This window comes from Bos mutus, chromosome 6, assembly GCF_027580195.1.
Source record: "Bos mutus isolate GX-2022 chromosome 6, NWIPB_WYAK_1.1, whole genome shotgun sequence".
In the NCBI taxonomy this organism is placed as follows: domain Eukaryota; kingdom Metazoa; phylum Chordata; class Mammalia; order Artiodactyla; family Bovidae; genus Bos; species Bos mutus.
The window spans coordinates 17,276,948-17,295,466 of NC_091622.1; the positions used below are offsets into that span (position 1 = coordinate 17,276,948).

The window sequence follows — 18,519 nt, forward strand, 5'->3', positions numbered from 1 at the left end:
ATGATTTTCCTGGAGAGGAGATGAGGGGAGGGAGGACCCTGAAAAGTATTGGTAGAAGGCAGAATCTCAATAGTAACAAAATCCAATTCTCAAAACTTTTTAAAGTAGGAGCGGAACATATATTTTTGTTTACTGCCCAAACTGGTTCAGAGGTCCTTCAACAGAAGAGGATGGGGATTCCACCTCTTTGTAAAATAGACTGGGTACTTGGTTGCTCCATTGTGTCCGACTCTGCAACCCCATGGACTGTAGCCCACCAGGCTCCTCTGTCCATGGGATTCTCCGGGCAAGAATACTGGACTGGGTAGCCATTTCCTTCTCCAAGGGATCTTCCTGGCCCAGAGATCAAACCTGGGTCTCCTGCATTGCAGGTGGATGCTTTACCATCTGAGCCACCAGAGAAGCCCCAAACAGACTACTACTTATCAGTAAAAAGGTATAAGTTATGATACACCCCACAGCATGATGATTCTAAAAAACCACTATTCTGAGTGAAAGAGCCAGGCATAAAAGTCTACATACTGAAAGAACTCATTTATAACAAGTTCTAGAAAGGCACACCTAACTCGTGGTGGTATAAACCAGGGCAGAGGGCAGGACTGACTGAGAAAGGGACATGAAACACTTTTCCAGGGGGTGAGGTGGAAATGTTGTAGGTCTTGATTGGAGTGTTGGTTACCATGGGCCTACACATTTGTCAAAACTGAACTGTGCATTTCACGGAAGGTAAATTTTGTCTCAGTAAAACAAACTAAAAAAAAAAAAAAAGAACTCCAGTATCTTGGAAAGAAAAGACACAGGTGAAGTAAGAAGACTTATCTACCTATTGGGAAATGCATGCCCAATAAACAGTTATGGGATGTATTGTTATAACAAGAGTGACCGGTACTTTAGTATGTAAATAGAGATAAGAAAGAAAGTGGTTAAATAGTAACATTCCTCTTAAAAGATAAACATCAGTTCAGTTCAGTTCAGTCGCTCAATCATGTCCGACTCTTTGTGACCCCATGAATGGCAGCATGCCAGGCCTCCCTGTCCATCACCAACTCCTAGAGTTCACCCAAACTCATGTGCATGGAGTCGGTGATGCCATCCAGCCATCTCATCCTCTGTCGTCCCCTTCACCTCCTGCCCCCAATCCCTCCCAGCATCAGGGTCTTTTCTAATGAATCAACTCTTTGCATGAGGTGGCCAAAGTATTGGAGTTTCAGCCTTAGCATCAGTCCTTCCAATGAACACCCAGGACTGGTCTCCTTTAGGATGGACTGGTTGGATCTCCTTGCAGTCTAAGGGACTCACAAGAGTATTCTCCAGCACCACAGTTCAAAAGCATCAATTCTTCAGTGCTCAGCTTTCTTCACAGTCAAACTCTCACATCCATACGTGACCACTGGAAAAACCATAGCCTTGACTAGACGGACCTTTGTTAGCAAAGTAATATCTCTGCTTTATAATATGCTATCTAGGTTGGTCATAACTTTCCTTCCAAGGAGTGAGTGAGAAGTCAAGTTGCTCAGTCATGTCTGACTCTTTGCGACCCCATGGACTGTAGCCTACAAGGCTCCTCTGTCCAGGCAAGAGTACTGGAGTGGGTTGCTATTTCCTTCTCCAAGGAGTAAGCTTCTTTTAATTTCATGGCTGCAATCACCAAAATAAACATAACCTTACTTTAATTAGCCTGGCCATTTGGTTACAGACTGTGGACTTTGATTTTTATGTAAGCCAAAGCAAGCTGGAATCCCTGTTCCTTTCTTCTCCCTCATTTCCATTTATTTTGCAGAACTCAGCATGGAGTCTGCCTAGATCTAAATGGGCTGCGTGGACAAGTTGTTAACCTTTCCGACTTCTTCACTGTAAAATGAGGGAGCTTAATCCAAGGCTCTAAAATGCCTCTGGTCCCTAAGATTCGCCCTCTTAAGTAGATTATCAGGACCTTGAACTTGGCCCTTGATTAATAACATGTTTAGTTAATAAAATCTGAAAAAAATAAAGTACATTCCCAAGGTCAAGTAAAGCCCTTTGCCTCAATAAAGCATAGGGTTTTTACTTCCTGATGGCAGTCAGCATGCTTTGGCTAATAATGAAGCCTCGTTTCTAAGTCTCATGTAGAATCATGTTTTAGGAGGGACATGAGTGGGTAAGGAATCCACCTGCAATGTGGGAAACCTAGGTTCAATTCCTGGGTTGGGAAAATCCCCTGGAGAAGGGAACGGCTGCCCACTCCAGTGTTCTGGCTGGAGAATTCCACGGACTATACAGCCCCCATGGGGTTGCAAAGAGTTGGACACGGCTGAGCAACTTTCACTTCAAAGGTTACCTACTCTTTCCTTTAGGCAAGAACATACTCACAGCAAATAAGATATTTGAAAATTGATAGTTTCACTCTGATTTTTAAAATGGCAATACATAGTTTTGTAGAAAATTTGAAAATGCAAGAAACTGTAAAGGAGAAAATAATACCCTTTTTATTTTTTCCACCTAGGGTTAATTTATTATATTTCTGTATGTATCCTTCCAGTCTTTTAATTCATATATCTATGATATTTTTAATTTTTATAAATAAATATGTATATGTGTCATTAACATTTTTTATGTTGTTCTCCCACAAATTATTTTTAATTACTCTCTTCTAGCCCAAGGATTCAGCAACATTTCCTGTAAAGGACCAAACAGTAAATATTTTTGGTTTTGTTGACAATTTGGCCTCTGTCACAACCGTACAATTGTGCTGTAGGAGCCGGAAAGTAGCCATAGGCAATAAATAAATGGTCATGGTCGTATTTCAGTAAAACCTCATTGAGAAAACAGGCTACCAGCTGGACTTATTCTGCAGGCCATTATCTGCTGACTTCTGGACTTTTAAAAATCTTGTTCATTGTTTAGGAATATTTCAAAATTGATCTGACCCATAGCCTATTGTCAACATGAGCTATTTTCGATTTTTTTGCTATTATGAACAATAATGTGATATATATACCTATGATCATTTCAGTAAGATAAATACCAAGAAATAGAATTGGTACTAAGACCAAAGTACCGATAGAACAAAGTGCATACACACATACACTCATGCACTTTGTCCTTCTACCAGTGGGAGGGGATCTCTGTTAGAAGTGGGAAGCATTTCCTCTCAGGTTACTTATACGCTTACACAGATTCCCCCTGCTGCCCATAAATGGCACCGCTCTTCTTATTTAACACTGATGTTTTAAAGAATCATTCTGACTGTCCTGTAAAGGGGCAGAGACGAAACCAAGACTACAGGTACGTCACAATGGTAGTCCAGTTCTCTGCTAAGAAATACTTAGTTTATTTCCAACTTCTATTAAAATTATACTGGAATAAATATGGGGGGGCTTGTTTTTATCTAATGTGGTAAACGTGGGGAAGGTAGGTGATGTGGGGACTTTAGAACATAAGCTCAAACACCTGACATTGTTCTCAACTGAAATCCAAAAAGCTTGTACAGCATGACAAACATCTGTATCTTGTATTAAGTAGAGAATTATTAAATTCTTGCAATTTAAAAATTCTAAAACTACTTCCAATAAAATTTTAAAATTCCATGAAGTTTATTTTCTAATTAGGCATTATTCCTGACCCCGGGATCCAACCCAGGTCTCCCACATTGCAGGCAGACGCTTTACCCTCTGTGCCACCAGGGAAGCCCCAATATATAATAGACATATATAATCAGGCAGTATCAACTGCTTTACTGTACATTACCTCCAATCTGCAACATGATGTTAGGAGGTAGAAAAATATCATTCAACAAATACTTGCTGTGGTAAGAACTTAATTAGACACTGGGACGAATACTAAGACAATTCTTTCTCTGAAGGAACTTTAATTTGGTATATTAACAGGGCTTGTCTTTTAAGATCTTAAACCAGTGGGTGTATCTCACATTTTGACAATTTTTTTGCATGTATCTTTTAGGGAGGAATTCAGATTCAGAGAAGTAAGGCAAAGCTTTCAGGAGATGAGACTTCTGCTGAACTTTTAGGACAAGCAAGATCTGGATATACACAAATAACTTCAGAGCTAGAACTACTGTACCCAGAAGATTTAAGTGCATTTGGCTAACACTGAATGTGTCCCTTATAACAACCCCTTTCATTTCTTTCACCAGTTCTGTGAGACAGGGACTGTTACGATTTCCATCCCACAGATAAAGAAACCGAGGCGCAGAGGTTAGGCAACATGTTTCAGGTCTTCACCTCAGCCAGTACTGGAAGAAACGAGATTCAAACCCAGAGAACACAGGGCCACCATGTCCCCTGCCTTCTTCAGCAGGCAGGTGACAGTCTGGGGAAGCACCTCACGTGGCTGGACTGGGTGCTGCAGCACAGCAGACCAGGAGGAGAGCAGCCTGACCAGGACAGAGGGGCTGCTCATTGAAGCAGCGGGCAAGTGCCTTGCATTCATCAACAGGCTCCCAGATCAGGAGACTCGGGGCCCAAAGAGCTTCAGAGCTGATAAAAAGTGCACTTTGCTTTTAAAAAATGTATCTGTGTAAAATCAAATGTCTGATTTTATACAAATTTGAAACCCAGATGTTATGGACTACATGTTTGTGTCCCCCCCCACACACACACAAAAAAATCCATCACGTTGAAATAAAACCTCTAGAGGACTGTATTCAAAGGTGTGGTCTTTGGGAGGTTATTGGGTTTAGAGGTCAGACGGGTAATGAAAGGAGGGGCCTTAGAAGAAGAGAAAGAGATCAGAGCTCTCTCTATGTGCCATGTCCCACGTGAGAGGAAACAGGGAAGACGGGCCTCACCAGAAACTGACCATGCTGGCACTGTGGCCTCCGACTTCCCAACCTCCAGAATCAGAAGTGTTTGTTGTTTAAGCTACCCAGGTTATGGTATTTTGTTAAAACAGCTTAAACGACTAGGACATCAGGGAAATGTCTTTCCCCTGGTGTCAAATGTAAACATTCCCTTCAAACCATGGACTAGGAAATTGACCAAATGTAATACAAAGTATGTTCACAAAGTATGGCTCCCTCCCTGCAAAGCACTGTGTGCCTGGGGACCCTGGGGTGTGTGCTCTGGGGGGAGTCTCCTTGCAGACCCAGGGCTCCTGCCATCTGCCGGAGGCAGGTGTGTGATGAAAGGAGAGGGAAGATGCTATCATTGCACATCGGTTACAGGGCATGGGGTTATAAAGAGGAAAAGAACACAGAGATGAAAGGACTAGAGTTAACGTGGAGACAGGACATTTGCAGAATGTGGGTCATAGCATCTTATAGAGCTCAAGGTCACGCACTGCTCAACTTTGCTCTCAACAACACAAAACTTGGTTGTCAAAAGATTTCTGCAAGAGGCCATTCTTCTCCTCCTTCATTCCTCCCATGTGGGGTGATTCTTCCATCCCACTGGTGCAATGGGGAAATTACGGGCTTGGACAGTTGTGTGCCCATCAGCAGTTGTGTGCCCCGTTTCTCTCTCTCAGTCAGAGTTCCTTCAAGTGTAAAAGGAGCACAATGAGACTCGCCTGGTGTTAAACAAGAGGACACCAACTTGCAGTGCCTGATCCATGGTAGCTTAAAGGAATTTAGGTAGAGAAAGAGAACTTCTTGGAAACAAGAACTGAGGCAAAGTGTGCCTAGACACTTGGTCGGATGCAAGCACATGTGTTGGACAGATTTTTAGTACGGAGAACTCACCAGTTCACACTAGGGCCAAACAATCCTATGGCTTCACTTTGGTCCCTTGGGGAGCCCAGAATCAACCCAGACTACGACGTGTCCCAAGACACAGTTCCATTTCCTCAGAGCTTTGCCGTCCTTTGAAAGCAGGTCAGTGTATCTCTTCCTCCTTTTGATTTCCCCTCGAGACTAATCCCTGAGAGTCACATTTAGAGATAAAACCTTATTCACTCCCCAACCACCACCACCCCAACCTGTGTAAGGCTAAGGTGCATGACAGTAATTATGTACTATTGGAGGAAATGGCAACACACTCCAAAATTCTTGCCTGGAGAATCCCATGGACAGAGGAGCCTGGTAGGCTATAGTCCATGGGATCGCAGAGTTGGACACAACTGAAGTGATTTAGCTTTAGCATCCTATAAGGGATACTTGTAATAACTTTGTTTTATTGTAACAAATTTGTAAGCTCAAACCCAGAGATTTATTTATTTTCAAGGCCATTTTGCAGGAGAAGAGTTGACTTTTCTCCCCCTCTGAAATGTAGTAAATCCCAACTATAAGAAAAAATCAGCAGCATTGGACAAAGAACTTGTTCCAAGGATCAGTTTCCCTCTCAACAAACGAATTGGTCGATAAGAGAATAAACTTCTCCAAAAACAAGCAACAACAACTACAAAAACAAAACCTCTGAACAGTGATGGTAACCATAGTAATTATCACAGGGAGGCAGAAAACCAGAAAAAACAAGATTCAGGTTCCAGCTGTAACACTTCTTAGCTCTTTCATCTCACAAAACGAGGTCACCAACTCTTTCCTTGTCTACCTTGTGGGATTTTGTAAAGATTCAAGAATGTATGTCAAGCATAAAAACTGTAAAATGAGATGGCTCATTGTACATCTGCCACATATAAATTAAATATGCTCTAGGCACACAGTAGTGCATAATCCTGGAGAAGGTGATGGCACCTCACTCCAGCACTCTTGCCTGGAAAATCCCATGGGCGGAGCAGCCTGGTGGGCTGCAGTCCATGGGGTTGCGAAGAGTCGGACACGACTGAGAGACTTCATTTTCACTTTTCACTTTCATGCATTGGAGAAGGAAATGGCATCCCACTCCAGTGTTCTTGCCTGGAGAATCCCAGGGACGGGGGAGCCTGGTAGGCTGCCGTCTATGGGATCGCACAGAGTCAGACACGACTGAAGCGACTTAGCAGCAGTAGCAGCAGCAGTGCATAATCCACTATTCTAACACGCATTATTACTCATTATTTGGTGAGTAATCTAGTACTATGCTTCTGATAGTCTTATATATTTTATTAGAAGAAAATGAAATATCAGGACTTCTCTGGTGGTCCAGTGGTTGAGAATCCTCCTGCCAATGCAGGGGACATGGGTTCGATCCCTGGTCCAGGAAGATCCCACATGCCCCGGGGCAACTGGGCCCATGGGCCACAACTGAGTCCTCACTCTAGAGCTCGTGCTGAGCAAGAGGAGAAGCCACACCGCAATCAGAGGCTTGGGTGCCAAAACTAGAGAGTAGCCTCTGCTCTCTGCAACCAGAGAAAGCCACGTGCAGCAACGAAGATCCAGTGCAGCCAAAAACAAAACAAAAAAAAATTTTTTTAAGGAAAAGGAAAAGTTAGGTGTCAAGGTTTGTCAAACAGCACATTAGTTCCTTGTATCATGCATTCTTGATAAAAAAGGCAATCTTTGAGGCTCTGGCCAGCAAAATCAGCAAGCCAATATTTCAAACAGAAGGATGGAACAAGTTTTTCATCCAAAACTGGGGTGGAGGTGACGAAAAGACTACTGTGATTTAGACTCACTCTATCATTTCCAGATAATCCAAAGAAACCTGAATTATCCAACAATTTGATCTTTGAACCATATTATCTTACCCTTGTCCCCTCATCCCACTGAGGTCCTTTGAAGGTCATGCCTTCATCTTTTATCAGGGGGCCTAAAACAACTTATAGCAAAGCACTGTTGCAGTGACTACTGAAGTCTGGCTAAGGACATTACCTTGGGGCTCACTTTGTGAAAGAAGAGGATGATAATTTCTTTCAGAATTGAGCAACAGAAAGGACTCTGCTTTCCTTGAAGAATTAATGATTTATCATTTTGTTATTTTTTACTCTGTGAACAATGAGACTCTGAATTATGGAGCAGGGACCTGATTTTATACCTTTCCACGAATGACCTTACACTGTTGTGAATTATTTCTCATCTTAAATCCAAGGGCAGGAAAATAACACACCCCAGTTTAATTAGTATGCTGTTATCAGCTTATTTAAAAAATAGTGCTTGAAGAAAATAACCCTCCTGTGGTTTTAATAACTACTTAAAACTAAATAATTTTTACAAACATTTAAAGAAAGCAATAATCTGTTTTAATTGAAGAAAACCCATAATACTAATTTTGAAAAGACTGTTGATGTCATGGTGGTTTATTGGGTAAATACAAAGTATAGGCTCTGCCTTTTTTTTTTTTTTTTTAAGCAAAGCCAAAGAGATTAGAAACCAAGTAGACACATTCTTTTATAGAATAGAAAATAAATTAGTTTTAACTAACAATTAGGCACTTAAAATGTAAATGTAAAATGGCATTTTGAAGTACAAACTATAGTTAACACGCCCAAATTCCTCCTGAAATGTTTCAACAAACACAAAAGCACAAGCATGGAAAACATTTCTAAACTAAGAGAATTTCCTCTTTTGAAAAAAAGAACCTGAATTCAAATCTGTACGACAGACCAATGATTAAGGTACCAGTGGGTAGGAGAAAAGAGTTTCTGAAATTTACATATTTAATTAAAACATAAGCATTTAATAAAACTATTACAATAATATACAGTATATATCATAATGAAAAATATATGTCAGGAAAATAACAAATTCTAGACTTAGAATTTTACTTTACAACAAGGCACTTAACACATTGAAACAGTACAGTAAATTTCCGAAAGATGCAATTAGCTACCTCTCAAACCTTGTAATATTTCTTTTGTGAATATAGCAAAACATAACCATACATTTTGCAGCATTAATCATTGCATAGGAGGTAAACTAAATAATGAATTCCAACTTGGCAATTAGATTAGCTTATAGCTTCTTCGTTTTCTTTTAAAGGACAGTTTTAAATAAATCCACAATAAACAGCTATTCTTATTCATGATTCATTCAGAACACAACATAGTTATCTTAATGAGTAATAAAATAAATCAGAACTTACAAGGTGTGTATCTGTATAAAAACTTATCTTTGGGTACCTTTCGACATGATTTTCAGTGTTTAGGTATTGAAGTCAAGAGCACTTCTTAATAGAAGAAATATTTTTAGCAAGTAAGTCAAAGGAGTTAAATTATTGCAACACAATGACATTAAAAAAGGACTATACATACAAATAGAAAAGCCTTCAACATATAGCATATTAATTATAATATGTCCGATTTAAACATGTAAACTCATTTATTAAGAAATTCCTTCTCACACTTCCTTACACTACAGGAGTGAGGGTGTTAAGACCGGCTAACATTTGAAATCAGCTTTCCAGCGCAAAACAAAGTCAACAATATAAAAGAATTTTAAGAGAAATATTCAAAATGTTCAAGGGACAAGATGTTAACTCTCAAAAAAGTAACTGCATGAATTCTAGCATGTAAAAAAAAAAAACCACACACACACACGAGAAAGATGGCAAACTTGGTGTTTCAAGGTAAACAAAGAATAGGAAGTTATAAAGGGAGACATTAATGATTGTGATAGTGAGAGGTAAAAATGGTCTGCACATTTTCTTTGATCAGATGGATAAAATATTAGAACTATAACCCCTGTGACCTAAGCACATTTTCCCTTTGGAAAAGGTTTAAAATGTCTTTAAAATAATTCCTTTTGAAAAAAATTATTACTTTTGCATGATGCTTTCAGATTAGTGGTAAAAATAATAATTTTAAAACACCTTTAAAACCTTGGAAATACCCTTGTGTCTAGTTTGTGTTCCAAGTCATATAACATATTTCCACAAGAGGGCACTGCTGTACAGCAAAGAACCTTATGCACTGTCATCAACCGGCTCAGTCACAACCACCTTCCTTCCATAGCAAAACTCGTTTCCCAAGATGCCAGGAAATTAAATACCAAATTCCAAATTACCTTGGGTGGAACTGAGTGGGTAAGAAGACTTTATTTTCAGAGCGAATGTAGGAACTCAAAAAAAAAAAAAAAAAAAGAATCTGAAAGGAACTCATTTTCACTTGAAAGATTTTTTTTTAAATGTGGCATCATTCGTAGAAATTATATATTATAGAAATATTGCACCAAGGACTTAATCACAGAAAAAGCTTCAAACTGGAGCACTGGCTTACAAAAACAAGGATAATAGATAAGATCTTATGTTATTTCAAAAGGCAAGCTCATAATTACGTTTTTTTTCAATCGAGGTATAATTGACATAAAACATCATATGAATTTTAGGTTTACAATGTAATGATCTATTTGTACATATTGTGAAATTATCACCACAGTAAGACTAATAGTTGTTTATGTTTTATATCCCCAAGAGGCATATGGGGTTGAACCTCAAGTTTGGTTTCCTAAATGTAAATGGGTTTTGCTATTTCTCTTATTTTCCCATCTAGAAACTCTAATATTCCCCTCTCCCCTTACTGTCATACCACATGCTTCCACAGCATTTATTAAAGAGCAGTGGCATATACGTGGGAGCAGCAGTGTCCTTACATGGGGTCATAGACGTTTTTAAAGTTCTTCAAAAGGTGATGGCATTTAAAAAAACAAAAACTGGATTACTTGATTAAAATGCAAAGTTTATACTGTTTTCAAGGTTGTCCAATAATCAATACACCATGATTTTTAAAGCTTAAACACCTTTCCTTACTTAATTTGAAAAAGAGTGGGTTATGCCAGATATAGCTGAATGAGGCTCTAAGGTATATCAAGTTGTTTTATTTGAATTCAAGGCTCAAGGAATATATCAGTGTTAGGAGAACAAAACTCAAGCTTCTGTGTCAGACACTTTTCCTCACAATTAGACAGGAGAAATTTAAAATCAGTATTTTCAAGTAGAATACATTGTCTTATCGCAAGCGTCAATGTTTAACAAATGAAAATAAGTGAAAATTATGTAGAATTATAGCTAAATACACCACGTAAGCTGTACATATGGTTCTTATTGACTTACTAATAAATACTGGAAAGACTTCTTGCATTTCAAAACCTGCCAAGGATGTATAGGGTTTCAATTCGTGTTTTAAATAAGTAAGTTAGTCTTTCTGCCTTCTGATTCAACCTTTAGTGTTTCTCTTTTACAGAAAGAATCATACAGAAAACATGCACAGAATTTTAGCACCAAAGGATGATGACCCTTCTGAACAGAATTGTTTTGTGCTTCTCTTAGACAAGGTAAAGTTCAATTTTGTGTACCGAGTCGAGGCCGACTCATCGACAATGACAAACTTAGGGGTGTTTTCCATTCTAAGTGGGGAGAGGTCTTCACCATCAATATAAATGTAACTGCCTCCTGCTACCCATACTGACTTCTCCCCTCTCTGACTACTGTTGATGATTTTGTAACCTTAAATTTTTTTCTATGATTACTAGATGTTTAAAGAAATCAAGCCAAGAATTATCCAAAAGATTCAACAGCATTAAACAATGCACTAAATCTGGCCGGATTTTTTAAAAATCCATCTTTTTTTTTTTTTTTAACATCACCTGAAAGAACTTGAGAAACAGCTACCCACTTTACTGAGGAGCCGTCACCACCTAACACACCCATTCCAACCGCAGATTACAGTGCAGCACCGTGGCATCATTTCAGGGTCAAAGTAAAATTGCTCAACTGTGGTATGTGTCCTTAGGACCAGTACATAAGAAACGAGTCTCTTGCTAAAAGGCAAGGATGAGATCAACTTTTGGACCCCATCTTGGTTTTTCCACAAAGCACAGTGGAACTAGGAAGAAATGGTTTTCAGTGACATGTGACCAATTGGATTTCTGAGTTCCAATTCACAGCTCCATGACAAATCTCAGCCAGGGTGTATGTGACCTGGCAGAAAAACACAGGCTTGTTCCCCACAGGGCAGGAGTGTCAGTTTACACACGCATGTATGTTCAGCCTGTGCTACACTGTTGGCTGCCTTGGGGGGTACAGGTGTGAATTTACCAGGTGGAGAACAGAAGCCCCCCTCATTCGCATACACAGCACCATGTCTCCTCTAAACCTGTCATAGGGATCTCGAAATATTTACACACATGTGAAATCTGTGGGGTGTCTCAAATACTTCTCTATTGACTTAGTTCACTTTTTAAGTTATAAAATTATCAGTTAAAAAAAAAATAAAGTGAAAGTGACACATAGTACATTGGCTGGTAGCAGCAGCACATATTCCCAGACCTGACCCTGACCTCCCCTGAGGTAGGGCAGAAGCAAGGTTCACCCAAAGGTCACTCACAACCCACGGCTGCGAAGCCGAACGCTAAAAACCACTCTCAACATTTGGAGATTTTATTTACACAGTAGCTGTCTATATCCAGATATCTTTATTTATTTAAAATTTTAACAAATTCTTTTGACCTTGGAGGAAAAAAAAAAAATCCTGAAAAAATTCTGAAGTAGAGAGCTTTCCTGGAGAAAGAATAAGGAAGGAGTAGCATGTTCTTTGGCACCTCTTTAACAAGCTCATTAGTAAAATCCCCGTTGGAGGGCTTGTCACCAATGAATGAAGAGCCGAAGGAGAATTTTAACTTTCTCAGGATGAATTAAAAAAAAAAAAACCAGTCAAAGGGTAATACTTCGTTCATCTTTCTAATCACTTGCACAAAACTTGGTCCACTTCTTCCTTTAGTGATCAGTTTTCCTAAAATAAAAATCAAAACTATACCTTTGGTTACAGCGATAACTCTTTTGGTGTAAGAGCCGATGCCTCTGCTCTGCTCCTCAGGTAGATTTCTCATTATCTTCGCCAATCTTCTGAACCCGTGAGTACTTCTTGCAAGATGATTTGAAGCAGCCAGGAGGCCAGGACAGAGGCCAGGAGAAGCAGCAAGGGATCGAGCCTTGTACGTTTTTCTCAAAAAAATAAAAGATGGGGAACCACCACGCTCGAGACAAGAAATTAGTCTGTGAAGACACCTTCAAGTTCTGTAAAAGGTAAAGAACAGGAAAACAAGACATATTTTTCACGATTTGCATCCTACTTTGCTTCTTAATTAAACTGTCATTTGCATTAACTGAACAGGGAAACCAGCAGAATCTGGATCACAAGCCAACAGTCGTCGTTGCTCCTTTCCCCAACTCTGATAGGGCTTTCCAGGGGGCGCTAGTGATAAAGAACCCGCCTGCCAATGAAGGAGACATAAGAAACACAGGTTCAATCCCTAGGTTGGGAAGATCCCCTGGAGAAGGGCATGGCAAGCTGCTCCAGTATTCTTGCCTGGAGAACCCCCATGGACAGAGGAGCCTGCCAGGCTACAGTCCATGGGGTCGCAAAGAGTTGGACAAAACTGCAGCGACTTAGCACGCATGCATCAACTCTGACAAGACTCTGGCTCCACCCTCCCCTCTTTGTGGCTCAGGCAAATCTGCCTGTGATTCCAGGAAGAAATGGAGACTCAGGAATGGATGTGAGAGATCTCCAGGAGGAAAAATTTTCAGGATGTGTGAGTGGTCAGATCTATGGCTCAAGGAAGACGGAAGAGTGAAAGGAGAGCTCATAAGGCTGACAGACTTTAGGGGGAAAGATGAAGATTCCGGTTCAGTGGCGTTAGTAGGTATCTAGATGGGACTGGAAGAAGGAAGATGTAAGTAGGAAACAGAGCCACAAGGACAAATGAAGTAATCCATAGAAAGGGCATTTATTAGTGGGCACAACACTAACGAGAACTGGAGTTAGATCCATAGGGAATAGCATATTTCATTGTTCACAAATTCTCATAACACTGTAAGCATCAGACAATATGGAAAATATGGTATCGGACAATAATCAGACTATCCCAAGATAAGTGGGCTTCGCTGGAGGCTAAAACAGTAAGGAGTCTGCCTGCAAAGCAGGAGACCCAGGTTCAATCCCTGGGTTGGGAAGATTCCCTGGAGAAGGGAATGAAAACCCACTCCAGTATTCTTGCCTGGAAAATCCCATGGACAGAGAAGCCTGGCAGGCTATAGTCCATAGAATCGCAGAGTCAGACACAAGTGAGTGACTAACACTTTCACTTTTCTTCTCACATCCCCAGATAAGTAAGTCATGGCACGCAGACTAACTCTGTTAACACCAAGGACATACACTGAGGCTAGGAAGACACGGTGAAGGGATCATTCTGTCTTGAGACTAGAGGCAGAGAGCAGGAGATAGGCAACGCTTCTCAGAAGAGATGACATCTGAGCCACCTCTTTGAGAATGAATGGGAGAAGAAAAAGAGAGTCATATGGGAACAACAGGCAGCAGAAATAAGGAAGGAAGGATAAGAAGGGAAGTCAGAGAGCATAGTACCACTGAAAGATGTACAAAGTCCAGTTATTCATTAGTTACTCATTTTTGCCTGACTTTAAAAGAGCTAGTGTCTTCCTTAAAATAAGTTCTCCGAGTACAAGCACTGTCTCACCTAGCTGCACAACAAAGCCTCTACAGAGAAGGCTCCTAAATTTTAACTCAATTTTAATTCTCCTATACGTTACCTGATGAGTAAAACACTGTGCTTTACAATTACACAGCATTTTACCCTTAACTGTCATTTATATTTGTGGCATTCTTTAAGAGGCAGTCATCCCTATAAGTCACCTGACCTCAACCACCCATTTAGGTGGCAACAGCAGCTATTCCCATTAAGTACGTACGTAAGTGAAGTCGCTCAGTCGTGTCTGACTCTTTGCGACCCCATGGACTGTAGCCTATCAGGCTTCTCTGTCCATGGGATTTTCCAGGCAAGAGTGCTGGAGTGGATTGCCATTTTCTTCTCCAGTTATTCCCATTAAGCTACATGAAATCCCCGCTGTGTGAAAAGGGGGTCCCCTGCCTTTAAAGAACTTATCCAAGGATAATTTCAAGGCTCTTACCTTTTCGTTGGCCATGGAATGGTACCACCAGAAGAGCCGAGTTGTGATGTAATAGGCAACGATCACATCGACGGTATAGTGTTCATGTGCTACCAGAATGCAGATGATTCCGGCAGCGCTCAGCAGCCAGCAGATTAAGTGATACCACCAGAAGTGGCGAGGCGAATCTGGACAGCAGAAAAGTGGCAGAGTTAAGAAGCATTCCCCGAGATGAACTGAATGACGACTGTCTACCCTAAAGACCTGCGAGAAGTCTTTCTAAGGCCAAGAAGTCACTGGCGGAGAAAATGGATAACCCAAAATTATGAGTCACTGTGAACCGCCCAGGATTTGCTCAGGTTGAGGGTCAGGGGGGCAGGGGAGGCTGCTGGTAGCAGGTCTAATAGTCATTTCCCTGCTCAGGCTGCTAACACTGCTCTAGGTTTTGCTCACGCAGGTTAATAATAAGGAAGAGAACAGAATTATTTCACATTAGGTTGGCATTGGCTCACACTGGCTCCTGTAGGGACCCCACTGGAAAGAAAAAGGGTAGAAGTCAAAAGAAAAAGGTATTGTCTATGAAAACAAGGGATGACAAAGCAAGAGTGATTTTCATTCTTACATATAAACTTATTTTCATTTCTGCAGGGAGAGAAAAATGGCATTTGTGCCTAGCAATATTTTGATTCTTAGCAATTTTATACTGTTACTGCCAATAGCAACTACAGGACAGTCCCTATATAAAGCTTGGGCTTCCCAGGTGGCTCATTGGTAAAGAATCCACCTGCAATGAAGAAGATGTGGCTTCTGGAGAAGAAAATGGAAACCCACTCCAGCATTCTTGCCTGGGAAATCTCATGGACAGAGGAGCCTGGTGGGTTACAGTCCATGGGGTTGCAAAAGTGTCAGACATGACTTAGTGACTGAACAACAGCAGCAAAGTAAAAGCTTAGGATTCTTGCTAACTCACTTACGGGTTTGACCTTACCTAGTGAGGCCACTAAGTTCATGACACTGATCAGCTTTAAGAGAGAACTAACGCCCATCACCAGAGAAGACAATTGCACCCCACTCCAGTACTCTTGCCTGGAAAATCCCATGGATGGAGGAGCCTAGAAGGTCCATGGGGTCGCTAAGAGTCAGACACGACTGAGCGACTTCACTTTCACTTTTCACTTTCATGCATTGGAGAAGGAAATGGCAACCCACTCCAGTGTTCTTGCCTGGAGGATCCCAGGGATGGGGGAGCCTGGTGGGCTGCCGTCTATGGGGTCGTACAGAGTCAGACACGACTGAAGTGACTTAGCAGCAGCAGCAAGGCCCTTCACAGGTTAAACATGATCCTGCACTCCCAACCTTCCCACACAGGCGGTAATGACACAGGTATAAATGGAACCAGCACTCATTTCTAATAAGTCTTCTTTCTCTTGAATAACTGTTTTTTTTTCTATTTTAAAGCTTTATTAGCTCACAAAGATAATAATTTAATACTGAAATTTATTTCATATTTAACTGTGATTATTTTTATAGTGATATTTACTTTCAAGTTTGGAAGAATGGTTGAACAGCAAAAAGATTCATTTCTAGAACTTTACATGACCCATCAAATCAGGCATGGTTCAAATAAAAAATAAAATAGCTACTGCTCTTTAGGTCCAATGTGGAACAGTAAGATGATAAACCTGTATTTGTATTTGAAAGTCTGATTTCCTACTTCTGAATGTACAACTCATCAATTCTTACTTGCTTCATCCTGCCACTAGGTTCCAGCCAATAGCTCATGGAATCTGAGAATTTTATAGCCGGGAGAAGCCTTACTTCCGTAATGTGGGGGGTCAGATCCAGTCCCCATAACTGTTCTGTTAGGCTCTGAATGTTAAAAACTGAAGTAACATGCAGAAATCTGGAGCTTTCACTAAATATGCATTCTCCAGCACCACAGCCCTTACCCTTCCCTGAAATCTCACACCAACCTTGCTTCCTTCCCATCCTCACGGGTCACCTGCTATTTACCTTAAAAGTTCAAAATGCTTGAGCAAACCAGAACTACTTTGTGTTGGTTTATCCACAAGAGGGGCTTCCCTGGTGGCTTAGACAGTAAAGAATCTGCCTGCCAATGCAGGAGACCCTGGTTCCGTCCCTGGGTCAGGAAGATCGCTTGGAAGAGGAAATGGCAACCCATTCCAGTATTCTTGCCTGCAAAATCCCATGGACAGAGGTGCCTGGTGGGCTACAGTCCATGGGGTTGCAAAGAGTCGGACACGACTGAGCGTTTAACACTTACACACAAGAAGCAAAGCTGAAGTAGGTGGGGAGTAAGGAGGTGGCCCGAATGACCAATTTACTACTCACAGAATTGAAAATCAGGCTTTGGGAATATCTAGACACCCTAGCACTGCTCTCCCATAAAAATATATTCCCTTCTAGCTACTACACTGGGACCACTGCTCATTAATTGAGAACACTGGTGGACCCAAATAAAAGATTTAATACAAACTATTTTGAAACAGAAATGGTAAAATGGTAATCCTCTCTGCTCTCTCATTCTATCGCCAGGGATAACCTTGAGCTGAGAGATGATGACAATTCTTAATGAACTCCACTCTCTGTGTGGGATCCCACCCCTGCTTGTCAATGACTACCAGAGACAATGGACTCTGTGTAGTAGCAAGGTGAAAAAGAAAAAGAAAGAAAAGGTTTTCTCAACTAGTAAGACATTTGGTACTAAGAGCTAGGTGGATTTCTCCAGGCTAACTTTATAAGGAAGGAACCTAGGTCCTGATGATAATCCACTCATGACAACAGAATGTCAAACAAGGAGTGTCCCAAACGATCAAAAGTCGGGAAAGCAAAAATATACAAATGATGCGTCTAACCCTAGCAGCAGAATCTTCAAAGAAACCACTGGATCCACTGCTTACTCATAACAACAATACATGGTATAATTTAGAAGCTGACTGTTTCCCCTAATTGCATAGGAAGCGGACTTAAACATGGGATACGTGGCTTACATACAGAGCAGATCCTAAAGTTGGGTTCGTATCCAGTGTTACAGATTTGCCCTTTTCTTTCTCACCAAAGCTTAGAGAAAGCAGAATGTAATTCTTTCCTTGCTATATGCAAACTTACACAAGTTTAAAGATCTCAAGCCCAAACCATACCTTTGGAAGGAAACGTGTCTACGTACTGCACTTGCCTTTATTAAAGTAGAGAAATAATTATGAAGTTGCCCTATTGCGCTGAGGTAAAGGAACAACAATAAGCCAACATCCAGGCTGCTGCTGCTACTGCTGCTAAGTCACTTCAGTCGTGTCCGACTCTGTGCGACCCCATAGACGGCAGCACACCAGGCTCCCCCGTCCCTGGGATTCTCCAGGAAAGAATACTGGAGTGGGTTGCCATTTCCTTCTCCAATGCGTGAAAGTGAAAAGTGAAAGCGAAGTTGCTCAGTCGTGTCTGACTCCTAGCAACCCCATGGACTGCAGCCTACCAGGCTCCTCTGTCCATTTCTTAGCAATTCTACCAGATCAGATGACTTGGGTTTCCAAAAATTCTAAACAGAGCCACAAAACTGATAGTGGAACTGCTAAAGTCAGCCTCAATTACTAACTGTGGACTGTGGCTAATTCACTCACTTTCCTTATGCTTAAATTTCCTCTGAACATTTTGGGGGAAAACAGCGCTTCCCTCCTGGGTGGCTGCAGGGATTAAATAAGCCAATCTGCACCAAGGGCTTTATTCTGTCTACTTGTTGTCATTGGTAATGTCACCTCGTCTTCAGTTATCAAACTGACCCTCAGTTTCCTGG

General features: G+C 41.0%; 1 protein-coding gene across 11 annotated transcripts in view; it reads right to left on the reverse strand.

Moving 5' to 3' along the window:
* Positions 1 to 8,076: 8,076 nt before the first annotated feature.
* SGMS2 (sphingomyelin synthase 2) overlaps positions 8,077 to 18,519 on the reverse strand; it is a 98,400-nt gene continuing 87,957 nt past the window's right edge. For all 11 annotated transcript variants that reach the window (XM_070372038.1, XM_070372035.1, XM_070372036.1 and 8 more), the window contains 2 exons: positions 14,733 to 14,899; positions 8,077 to 12,821 (listed from right to left, as the gene is read on the reverse strand). In XM_070372038.1, the coding sequence (XP_070228139.1) occupies positions 12,618 to 12,821; positions 14,733 to 14,899 (371 nt within the window). In that variant the 3' untranslated portion in view covers positions 8,077 to 12,617. The remainder of the gene's footprint in view (positions 12,822 to 14,732; positions 14,900 to 18,519) is intronic.